The 13,484-nt window shown below is 39.0% G+C and overlaps 1 protein-coding gene across 1 annotated transcript in view; it reads right to left on the reverse strand.

Moving 5' to 3' along the window:
* Positions 1–13,484, reverse strand: part of CMYA5 (cardiomyopathy associated 5) — a 202,364-nt gene that overhangs the window by 22,968 nt on the left and 165,912 nt on the right. The window contains exons 9-10 of the mRNA XM_053701360.1: positions 6,393–6,540; positions 4,693–4,826 (exon numbers count right to left, since the gene is read on the reverse strand). Coding sequence (XP_053557335.1) covers positions 4,693–4,826; positions 6,393–6,540 — 282 coding nt within the window. The remainder of the gene's footprint in view (positions 1–4,692; positions 4,827–6,392; positions 6,541–13,484) is intronic.

Raw genomic sequence — 13,484 nt, forward strand, 5'->3', positions numbered from 1 at the left:
TTAACAGGTCTTCTACACAATGTAAGAATGCCTGTCTTTTTATGTGGTCTGAAGACAACTGAGACCTGTGGAACCTCCCCCTTGGGGGAAGTCCCTTGAATTCCAGAAGATAACCTTGGGAGACTATCTCTAGCGCCCAAGGATCCAGAACATCTCTTGCCCAAGCCTGAGCGAAGAGAGAGAGTCTGCCCCCCACCAGATCCGGTCCCGGATCGGGGGCCAACATTTCATGCTGTCTTGGTAGCAGTGGCAGGTTTCTTGGCCTGCTTTCCCTTGTTCCAGCCTTGCATTGGTCTCCAAGCTGGCTTGGCTTGAGAAGTATTACCCTCTTGCTTAGAGGACGTAGCACTTTGGGCTGGTCCATTTCTACGAAAGGGACGAAAATTAGGTTTATTTTTTGCCTTGAAAGGCCGATCCTGAGGAAGGGCGTGGCCCTTACCCCCAGTGATATCCGAGATAATCTCTTTCAAGTCAGGGCCAAACAGCGTTTTCCCCTTGAAAGGAATGTTAAGTAGCTTGTTCTTGGAAGACGCATCAGCCGACCAAGATTTCAACCAAAGCGCTCTGCGTGCCACAATAGCAAACCCAGAATTCTTAGCCGCTAACCTAGCCAATTGCAAAGTGGCGTCTAGGGTGAAAGAATTAGCCAATTTGAGAGCATTGATTCTGTCCCTAATCTCCTCATAAGGAGGAGAATCACTGTCGACCGCCTTTATCAGCTCATCGAACCAGAAACATGCGGCTGTAGCGACAGGGACAATGCATGAAATTGGTTGTAGAAGGTAACCCTGCTGAACAAACATCTTTTTAAGCAAACCTTCTAATTTTTTATCCATAGGATCTTTGAAAGCACAACTATCCTCTATGGGTATAGTGGTGCGTTTGTTTAAAGTGGAAACCGCTCCCTCGACCTTGGGGACTGTCTGCCATAAGTCCTTTCTGGGGTCGACCATAGGAAACAATTTTTTAAATATGGGGGGAGGGACGAAAGGAATACCGGGCCTTTCCCATTCTTTATTAACAATGTCCGCCACCCGCTTGGGTATAGGAAAAGCTTCTGGGAGCCCCGGCACCTCTAGGAACTTGTCCATTTTACATAGTTTCTCTGGGATGACCAACTTGTCACAATCATCCAGAGTGGATAATACCTCCTTAAGCAGAATGCGGAGATGTTCCAACTTAAATTTAAATGCAATCACATCAGGTTCAGCTTGTTGAGAAATGTTCCCTGAATCAGTAATTTCTCCCTCAGACAAAACCTCCCTGGCCCCATCAGACTGAGTTAGGGGCCCTTCAGAAATATTAATATCAGCGTCGTCATGCTCTTCAGTATCTAAAACAGAGCAGTCGCGCTTACGCTGATAAGTGTTCATTTTGGCTAAAATGTTTTTGACAGAATTATCCATTACAGCCGTTAATTGTTGCATAGTAAGGAGTATTGGCGCGCTAGATGTACTAGGGGCCTCCTGAGTGGGCAAGACTCGTGTAGACGAAGGAGGGAATGATGCAGTACCATGCTTACTCCCCTCACTTGAGGAATCATCTTGGGCATCATTGTCATTGTCACATAAATCACATTTATTTAAATGAATAGGAATTCTGGCTTCCCCACATTCAGAACACAGTCTATCTGGTAGTTCAGACATGTTAAACAGGCATAAACTTGATAACAAGTACAAAAAACGTTTTAAAATAAAACCGTTACTGTCACTTTAAATTTTAAACTGAACACACTTTATTACTGCAAATGCGAAAAAACATGAAGGAATTGTTCAAAATTTACTAAATTTTCACCACAGTGTCTTAAAGCCTTAAAAGTATTGCACACCAAATTTGGAAGCTTTAACCCTTAAAATAACGGAACCGGAGCCGTTTTGAACATTAACCCCTTTACAGTCCCTGGTATCTGCTTTGCTGAGACCCAACCAAGCCCCAAGGGGAATACGATACCAAATGACCCCTTCAGAAAGTCTTTTCTAAGTATCAGAGCTCCTCTCACATGCGACTGCATGCCATGCCTCTCAAAAACAAGTGCGCAACACCGGCGCGAAAATGAGACTCTGCCTATGCTTTGGGAAAGCCCCTAAAGAATAAGGTGTCTAAAACAGTGCCTGCCGATATTATTATATCAAAATACCCAGATAAAATGATTCCTCAAGGCTAAATATGTGTTAATAATCAATCGATTTAGCCCAAAAAAAAAAGTCTACAGTCTTAATAAGCCCTTTTTGAAGCCCTTATTTACAATCGTAATAAACATGGCTTACCGGATCCCAGAGGGAAAATGACAGCTTCCAGCATTACATCGTCTTGTTAGAATGTGTCATACCTCAAGCAGCAAGAGACTGCTCACTGTTCCCCCAACTGAAGTTAATTGCTCTCAACAGTCCTGTGTGGAACAGCCATGGATTTTAGTGACGGTTGCTAAAATCATTTTCCTCATACAAACAGAAATCTTCATCTCTTTTCTGTTTCTGAGTAAATAGTACATACCAGCACTATTTCAAAATAACAAACTCTTGATTGAATAATAAAAACTACAGTTAAACACTAAAAAACTCTAAGCCATCTCCGTGGAGATGTTGCCTGTACAACGGCAAAGAGAATGACTGGGGTAGGCGGAGCCTAGGAGGGATCATGTGACCAGCTTTGCTGGGCTCTTTGCCATTTCCTGTTGGGGAAGAGAATATCCCACAAGTAAGGATGACGCCGTGGACCGGACACACCTATGTTGGAGAAATGTGGGTTTAGTATCTCTTTAAACGAACATGTTCTCTATTTGCTGTTGCTTTAATTTTTGTCTCACAATGTAACAGGTTATTGTTTTTTTCGCAGGTCAGCTCAGCATATCACTTTCACACCCCTTTTGTTATTTTATTCACAAAGCCATTTTGTGCCCTCATGTAATATATTTTTACAAATAAGTGATGCAAGGTATCTGTATCAGATGACATCGGGCAAGCCTGTTACAAATGTATTCAGAAGTCTTGCAATAAACTACACATTGCTTTGCAGCTCTGTTGTAAGACCAAGTGGGTTATTTTGATATCAGACTGGACAAGTCTGATATAATTAGTTACCTGGTAACATAAAATATTTAAAACATATCCTGAAAAATCCTAGTTTGTCTAAAATAATATGAGGATAACTTGTGTCTACTGACAAACCTGGTTTAGAGCAGGAATACTGATTTTGCAATACGAGCCATAAATAGCTAAATAGGGATATACAAAAGTATATCTGCTTAGGAATCTTGCACACACCCATTTTCACAAAGTTTAAAGGGATATGAAACCCAATGCAATGTTAAGCAACTTTCTAATTTACTCCTATTATCAATATTTATTTGTTCTCTTGGTATCTTTATTTGAAAAAGGGGGAATGTAAGCTTAGGCGCTGGCCCATTTTTAGTTCAGAACCCTGGCTAGCACTTGTTAATTGGTGGCTACATGTAAGCTTACATCCCTGCTTTTCAAATAAAGATACAGAGAGAATGAAGACAAATTGATAATAGGAATAAATTAGAAAGTTACTTTAAATTGCATGCTCTATCTGAATCATGAAAGAACAAATTTGGGTTTCATATCCCTTTAAAAGTGTAAACATTAATCCCTGATATTCCTGAGACTATAACAATCAAAATGTTATCATGACACAAGACTAGAAAAAACAGTAGTGTTTGTATGTCTATGTTTATGTTTTCTAAAAGTAGTAAGATGCTGCGTAAAAATTTACCAAAGATAATTAAACATTCATGCCAGCCCAGTTGCAATATTTAATTCTAAAAATAACTGGTGATTGGAACATAAAGTAATGGTCTGCTCCTGTCATCTGCATCTGAATCAGGAGTGGCGCAAACTGACTATATGCAGAGAATTATAGAGGCATAGGGTTCTATTTATCAAAGCGTCAACTATGTTGCATTCGCGGACATCAATACGCTCGCCTAACATCAAACATCGCAGCCGTGGATCTGAATACGATCACCATATTTATAAAAAAGCCATCAAAAACACCCGCACCAAGTACGAGGCGATGAACATCGGACTGTTGTTAACTAACAGTCATCGATGATGCTGTTATTCGTGTTTTTCCCAACTTTATTTATACCAACTAAACTGCTACAAAGTACAGTAACACCCATAAACTACCTATTAACACTTAAACCGGCGCCCTCCCGCATCGCCACCACTATAATAAACCTATTAACCCCTAAGCTGCTGTTCCCGAAATCACCGCGACTAATATAAAATAATAAACCCCTATTCTGCCGCTTCCCGACATCACCGCCACTAAATAAACTTATTAACCCCTAAACCTCTGGCCTCCCACATCACCACCACTAACTAAACCTATTAACCCCTAAACCGTCAGCCCTAAACCTAGCAACCCTTTAACTTTATATTAAGATTACAAGATCCCTATCGTAATATAAATTAAGAAGTATGCGTAAAATCACTCGGCAACCACATTTTTAATCAATTGGATTCATTTGCATGGAGGACTCCATGAATAGACGTAGAATGCTTTTTCTGATGTATTAGAATGGGGCTTTTATTGCTTTCCAGCATAGAAACAAATTATAAACATAATGCCAATTCTAAAAAAGAACTCTGTCTATTATCTTCATTGCTACCTCGACTCCTAAGGTGAAGTGCTGGTAAAGTATTAAGCATAGAGTGTCATCTCTACCTTTGGTTGAAATAAGGGCAGCTTCACTCTGTTCGCTTGTGCCAAAGGTATTAGCAGCTCTCACATAGAAGAAATAATTCTCATTTGGTAGCAATGTAACCTTCAGCTGCTGATCTTTGATTCCAGAGACCGACCTAAAAGTAAAGTCATTAATATCTTGCAGTCTACATATATGTCAAGAGGTGATAATTATTCTAGCTTGCTGAAAATGACTATGTAATGCAATGCTAATTATTTTTACAATAAGTCAAAGCCTTTTCTAAATATGTATAAAAACACCAGGGGGTGATAACCAAGTCAGTATGTTTACCGTTCTATGCCCAAGGAAACCTCCATTTTATTTTTTGAAGCCTCCACTTCTCCCAACTGAATAAATTTCCCAAGTGGATTCACTACTAAAATATTTGTAGCATTTCTTACTGAATATTTGCAGATATAATCTCTAAGGACTGCTAAGAAATGCTGCTGCAAAATATTTCTGCGCCACTACGTTTGTGTTGGAGCTACTTAAAACTATGCCAAGCATTATCTAACCGCACTATAGCTGGGCAAAAAGTGAAAAAGGTACAAGTTGGACAAGCTTCAGAGGGTAACATTAGATAATGGCACACTAACAAGTCCTTTAAAGGGACAATCTACACAATAATTGTTATTGTTTAAATAGATAGATAACCCCTTTATTACCCATTCCCTAGTTTTGCATAACCAACACGGTTACATTAATATACTTTTTACCTCTGTGATTACCTTGTATCTAAGCCTCTGCAGACTGCCCCCTTTTCCTTATCTAAATTATTTTGACAGAATTGTATTTTAGCCAATCAGTGCTGACTCCTAGGTAACTCCACGGGCGGGACAATGTTATCTATATGTAGGGTGACCATACTGCCGCTTTAAAAAGGGACACATATGGAAAATACATATGTCAGGGTTCTTATACAAAACATTTATTTAAACAGCCCTGACATGTATTTTTCATATTTGTCCCTTTTTAAAGCGGCAAAATGGTCACCCTATCTATATGGCACATATAAACTAATGCCCTCTAGTGGTGAAAAACTGTCAAAATGCATTCAGATAAGATGGGAACTTCAAGGTCTAAGAAATTAGCATATGAGCCTACCTAGGTTTCGCTTTCAACAAAGAATACCAAGAGAACAAAGCAAAATTGGTTATAAAAGTAAATATGAAAGTTGTTTAAAATTACATGCTCTATCTGAATCATGAAAGTTAATTTTGGACTTGACTGTCCTATTAATACAGTTGTAGGCCAGGATTATGCGCAGAAGATTTCATCTACCACTCTTTTTGAGGCACAGACTATGGGGCTCCGTATGGAGCTTGATGCCCCTTCTTTCACAGGCTCACCACTGCTCAATAACTTGTCCGCCTGCTCTGAGGCCGCGGACAGAAATCAACCCAATCGAATACGATCGGGTTGATTGACACCCCCTGCTAGCGGTCGATTGGCCGTGAATTTGCAGGGGGCGATATTGCACCAGCAGTTCACAAGTATGCTGTCGGCATTTATTGATGTGCGGCGGACATGATACGCTACATCGTATCATGTCCGCTTGCACATTAAAAATATATACCCCTATGTGGTATGTTAGTGTGTGTTGGTATGTTTCCATGTATAAGTTAAACAACATTACTTTAATCTGGCATTACAGTTCACCTAATATCTCACCAAACTTTACCTGAGCCCTTCCCCTTCAGATGGGTACTGTCTGCACCATTCCAATGTAAATGACTCTGTGGATTTGGGGTGTTCGCTGTTCCATCGGATGATCGCAGTATTCCAGCATACTGTGCACTCCTCTGCTTTAATTACAGGAGTTGATGGGGCTGAAAAAAATAAAAAAAATGTTAATAGGGTTTGATAATGTTGATAATTTTGCATGTACAAGAGATAGTGATGTGTTCATAAGGTCATCAAGTGAATTGTATGGTGAATAAGGTGTGTATTGCTACACTTATTATGTTTGATTATAATATTAGTAATACGATTTTTATGTTTACATCTTATACTAGATACCATTACAAAAGATTTATAACATAATGGTTAAAGGGACACTAAACCCAAAAAAATTCTTTTGTGATTCAGGTAGAAAATACAATTTTAAACAACAGTCAAATTTACTTCTATTATCTAATTTGCTTCATTCTTTAGATATCCTTTGTTGAAGAAATAGCAATATATATAAGTTAGCCAATCACACAAGACATCTATGTGCAGCCTCCAATCAGCAGCTACTGGGCCTTTCTAGATATGCTTTTCAGCATAGGATATAAAGCGAATGAAGCAAATTAGATAATAGAAGTAAATTAGAAAGTTGTTTAAAATTGCATGCTCTATCTAAATCATGAAAGAAAAAATTGGGTTCATGTCCCTTTAAGTTGCTTTGAATGTCTCAGAGTTGTCATACAAGATTCCTAGGTCATATATCATTACATTATATATCATTTTTAATGCGCATGTTTTATTTAATTAAATAGTCTGTCTGCAAAGGTGATTGGTAAAAAATAAAAATGAATATCCCTAAAACATTAATAAATACTGATATTTTTATAATGTTCCCTACATGAGCAAACACATATATTATTGTTGTAAAATCACATTACAAGTGAGAAAATTACCACAAATATAATGTGAGATTCCAAAAGTTTCTGGTGCATGTTGACGTTTATCTTCTCTTGTTTTTAAGTTTGATATTGCGTTGTAGAACCCATTTTGCAGCACATGTTGATGATATGTTAAAGGGACATGAAACTCAGATTTTGTCTTTCATGATTCAGATAGAGAATCCAATTTTAAACAACTTTCCAATTTATTTCTATTATCTAATTTGTTTTGTTCTCTTGGTATCCTTTGTTGAAAAGCATACCTAGGTAGGCTCAGGAGTTGCTGATTGATGGCTGCACATACATACCTCATGTTATTGACTCACCCATGTACATTGCTCTTTCTTCAACAAAGGATACCAAGAAAATGAAGCAAATTATATAATAGAAGTACATTGGAAAGCTATTTAAAATTATATTCTCTCTGTTTCTTGTCCCTTTAATGTACAAGTTTTTGGGTTAAAGGGACATTACAGTCAAAATTTAAATGCACATAGATTTATTACATTTTTGAATAGAAACATATTTGAAATATAAATGTATTGGCAAAAATGCTTCTAGTAAAGGTTATCACTGTTTTAGTGTTAACAATTTTCCCTGCATGTGCACGTGAAGCATAGCTAGATATTGTCACTGCACCCACTTTTAAATAATGCAGCTGCTCAGATAATCAGTGGTACTTGTATCATGTCAGCAATTAACAAATTGAGTCATTACCAGATGGTACAAACACCTTAGGCTCTCTGAGCAACTGCTATGTTTAAAATGCTGGTGCATGGTGCATACTTAAATACTCTTTTGAAACAGCTGCTCTTTTCTTAGAAGCATTTTTGCTAATGCATGTATATTACAAAAATGTTTCTGTTCAATACCCAAATGCACCCATGTGGTTTCCAATTTTGACTGGAATATCCCTTTAAACCCACATCCACTCGACTTACTAGTCCTCAGATTTGTTCTAGCCTGGGTCAGATTAAAGGTACAGTCACAAATGTTATCTTACATGGGAGAAATATACAGTTATTTTTGATGGAATGTTATAAATTGTTTAACTCAAAACTAGATGTTCAGCAGGTATTTCAGATTTAAGATTAAGAAAAACATAGGTTTGTGTATCAAATTGTAAATAGCAGACATTTTGTATTTATAAAAATATAAAAATTAAAAGAGTTAGCGGGGAGTGTCCGGGCTATGGCCCAAGATGGCGACTATTCTGGGAGCTCAGGAATAAAGATATACATTCCGCCGTGTATCTCACATTAGGGAAGCCATCCAGCAAGATATTTTATTGTAGATGAAAGCTGAGAGTGTGCTGGACATGAAAATATAATTATCTATAGTATCCTGAACTTTCCGGACCGGACCGTTGCAGGCTTTGGCAGCCCAGTGTGGGATAGCCTCCAACACCCCCCCCCCCCCCCCCGGGGAACCGGGGTCTCGAGTGAATATAGACACGCTTCACTCCCTTTATTCTATCATTATGGAGGAGCTCCTTACTTTCATACAGGCTTTGCTAGAGGATCAGGAGAGGAGGATTGGCGAGAGGATAGATCGCATCATACTAGCGCCTGCTGCGCAACATGGCGACAACTGGAGGAATACAGTTTTTGAGGCAGAAGTATGGTGTTCAGACTTGGTGAAGCCAGAAACGGAAGGGAAGAATATGGAGACACGCCAAGTATGGGTACGAGATGCCTCCCCTAACCTAGATTTAGATGAGTGTGCGGCGACCTGCCCTATGCCCGTGATTATGGAGCAATCTCCAACCTTCGAGGCTGAGCAACCGGCTCTTGTGTGCCATACTGAGACCGCTCAGGGTGAAATTGCTGAGTACAGCGAGGCGGTTTTGCAAACGCCTACGCATCCCTTAGATGCTCACTATCTTGAGACAGCAGGAGGTGACTCGATCCCAGTGTCGGTTCAGGTTGGTCGAACACCAGATAATTCCTTGGGACCTGAGGCCCTCTATCAGCTAGCGGTTCTGAGAACTGGGGTCGGGTAAGAAACCTGAACATTTTGACTGTGGCCCAGCGGCAGTTTCCAGGCTCTCCAGACTCTGTAGATGGGGTTGTTAAAGCTGGAGCAACATTGCAGCAATAGCCCTATATGACCTGCTGATCTGTAGCGGGGCTGTAATGTACCCTACTGTTACATGTTATAACCGCATAATTTAACGATAAACTTGCTGTGTGACTTATGGAAGGGGTTGGTGGGTGTACCTGGTTCTATTTCATCTGAACACTTAGAAATGTGCTGCCGGACGAGATCCTCACATGCCAACTAGCGTCCAGCTCTCCATAGTTTTAGGCTGCTTTACAAAGCGGGAGGTTATTGTATATATTAATGCCACAGTTTCATTAAATTTAATTAGCAGTCCATAGAACAGCTCACATGTTGGGGTATTTCTCATAAATGTAAGATTTGTACTTTGATATGCTGATGTGCAGGTGACTGCCTAAGCCCTTCCTGTTTTACTTAGACATGCCATTCTTCCTGTACTGTGCAAACTTGATGTCAACTGTTGTTGTAAACCTCAATAAAAATTATTTGAAGAAAAAAAAAAAAAAGAGTTAGCAAAATAACCATTTTAAATGTATTTAACAGTGTCATTTTGAGTATGTTTTGCAGCCCAGGGATATAACCTTTGAGAAACCCCACTGAGCATGTGTCATAGGTTATGGTCTACTTACACGCTCTCTCTGGGAGCTAGCATTGTGCATCATTATTAATAATGGCCTGGCTGTGGCTTCTGCAATATGACTCTGGGTACTCGCATCATTCACAAAATGATGATTCACACTTTTAGCCCTATTTAAGGAGCTGTTGTGTCTCTTTAAATTGTCATTTATGCTGTTTATTAGTTTGTTACCTGAATGCTAAACTGACTGCTTTAGACTTGGCTTGTTTGAACTAAACTCCCATGTATGACTTCCGGCCTGACTGACAACTCTTATAAATGTGTCTGCTTGGTACACTATACACTTTCTTACCTCAAACTCCCACATTACAAAAGCTAATATGACATTACATTTCACAAATAGACACGTTTTGTTTTGTATATTGTTGTCTTTTTCTCTGACACAATTTTACCAAAACAGCAAGGAATAATGCGACCAATTAGAGGCCGTGTTGCCCAGGCCATCAATATGAATGGGCACACACTCACAGGTGCTTGTCAGAATCTTTTGTGATTCAGATAGAAAATACGATTTTTTAAAAAGTTTCCAATTTACTTCCAATTTACTACGTGACAGGAAATAGTGCTGCCATCTAGTGTTCAGGCAAATGTATAACATTGTTGCAGAACTGCTGCCATATTGTGCTACAGACTCGTGCACACTCCTGAACATAGCTTCCTGCTTTTCAACAAAAGATAACAAAAAACAAAGAAAATTTGATAGTAAAAGTACATTTGAAAGTTGTTTAAAATTGTATGATCTAGCTGAATTCTGAAAGAAATTTTTTGGATTTTATTTCCTTTAAAGCTTTGTTTTTTCTATCTTTATTTCATTGTTGTAATGATCACCTGAGAATGTGCTACCTCATATATCTTCCACATTACCTGCCAATAGATGACATGCATTAACTGCCTATAGATTACATGCATTAGCTGCCTATAGATGACATGCATTACCTGCCTATAGATTACATGCATTAGCTGCCTATAGATTTCATGCATTAGCTGCCTATAGATGACATGCATTACCTGCCTATAGATTACATGCATTAGCTGCCTATAGATTACATGCATTAGCTGCCTATAGATGACATGCATTACCTGCCTATAGATTACATGCATTAGCTGCCTATAGATTACATGCATTAACTGCCTATAGATGACATGCATTACCTGCCTATAGATTACATGCATTAGCTGCCTATAGATTACATGCATTACCTGCCTATAGATTACATGCATTAGCTGCCTATAGATTACATGCATTAGCTGCCTATAGATTACATGCATTAGCTGCCTATAGATTACATGCATTAACTGCCTATAGATGACATGCATTACCTGCCTATAGATTACATGCATTAGCTGCCTATAGATTACATGCATTAACTGCCTATAGATTACATGCATTACCTGCCTATAGATTACATGCATTAGCTGCCTATAGATTACATGCATTACCTGCCTATAGATTACATGCATTAGCTGCCTATAGATTACATGCATTAGCTGCCTATAGATTACATGCATTAGCTGCCTATAGATGACATGCATTAGCTGCCTATAGATGACATGCATTAGCTGCCTATAGATGACATGCATTAGCTGCCTATAGATTACATGCATTAACTGCCTATAGATGACATGCATTAGCTGCCTATAGATTACATGCATTAGCTGCCTATAGATGACATGCATTAGCTGCCTATAGATGACATGCATTAGCTGCCTATAGATGACATGCATTAGCTGCCTATAGATGACATGCATTAGCTGCCTATAGATTACATGCATTAGCTGCCTATAGATGACATGCATTAGCTGCCTATAGATGACATGCATTAGCTGCCTATAGATGACATGCATTAGCTGCCTATAGATGACATGCATTAGCTGCCTATAGATTACATGCATTAGCTGCCTATAGATGACATGCATTAGCTGCCTATAGATGACATGCATTACCTGCCTATAGATTACATGCATTAGCTGCCTATAGATTACATGCATTAGCTGCCTATAGATGACATGCATTAGCTGCCTATAGATGACATGCATTAGCTGCCTATAGATTACATGCATTAGCTGCCTATAGATTACATGCATTAGCTGCCTATAGATGACATGCATTAGCTGCCTATAGATGACATGCATTAGCTGCCTATAGATTACATGCATTACCTGCCTATAGATTACATGCATTAGCTGCCTATAGATGACATGCATTAGCTGCCTATAGATGACATGCATTAGCTGCCTATAGATGACATGCATTAGCTGCCTATAGATGACATGCATTAGCTGCCTATAGATGACATGCATTACCTGCCTATAGATTACATGCATTAGCTGCCTATAGATGACATGCATTAGCTGCCTATAGATGACATGCATTACCTGCCTATAGATTACATGCATTAGCTGCCTATAGATTACATGCATTAGCTGCCTATAGATTACATGCATTAGCTGCCTATAGATTACATGCATTAGCTGCCTATAGATGACATGCATTAGCTGCCTATAGATGACATGCATTAGCTGCCTATAGATTACATGCATTAGCTGCCTATATATAACATGCATTAACTGCCTATAGATTACATGCATTAGCTGCCTATAGATTACATGCATTAGCTGCCTATAGATTACATGCATTAGCTGCCTATAGATGACATGCATTAGCTGCCTATAGATTACATGCATTACCTGCCTATAGATGACATGCATTAGCTGCCTATATATGACATGCATTAGCTGCCTATAGATTACATGCATTAGCTGCCTATAGATTACATGCATTAGCTGCCTATAGATTACATGCATTAGCTGCCTATAGATTACATGCATTAGCTGCCTATAGATTACATGCATTAGCTGCCTGTAGATGACATGCATTAGCTGCCTATAGATGACATGCATTAGCTGCCTATAGATGACATGCATTAGCTGCCTATAGATGACATGCATTAGCTGCCTATAGATTACATGCATTAGCTGCCTATAGATTACATGCATTAGCTGCATATAGATGACATGCATTACCTGCCTATAGATGACATGCATTAGCTGCCTATAGATGACATGCATTAGCTGCCTATAGATTACATGCATTAGCTGCATATAGATTACATGCATTACCTGCCTATAGATTACATGCATTAGCTGCCTATAGATGACATGCATTAGCTGCCTATAGATGACATGCATTAACTGCCTATAGATGACATGCATTACCTGCCTATAGATGACATGCATTACCTGCCTATAGATTACATGCATTAGCTGCCTATAGATTACATGCATTAGCTGCCTATAGATGACATGCATTAGCTGCCTATAGATGACATGCATTAGCTGCCTATAGATGACATGCATTAGCTGCCTATAGATGACATGTATTAGCTGCCTATAGATTACACGCATTAGCTGCATATAGATTACACGCATTAGTTGCCTATAGATTACACACATTATCTGCCTATAGATT

Source organism: Bombina bombina, chromosome 2 (assembly GCF_027579735.1).
Source record: "Bombina bombina isolate aBomBom1 chromosome 2, aBomBom1.pri, whole genome shotgun sequence".
In the NCBI taxonomy this organism is placed as follows: Eukaryota; Metazoa; Chordata; class Amphibia; order Anura; family Bombinatoridae; genus Bombina; species Bombina bombina.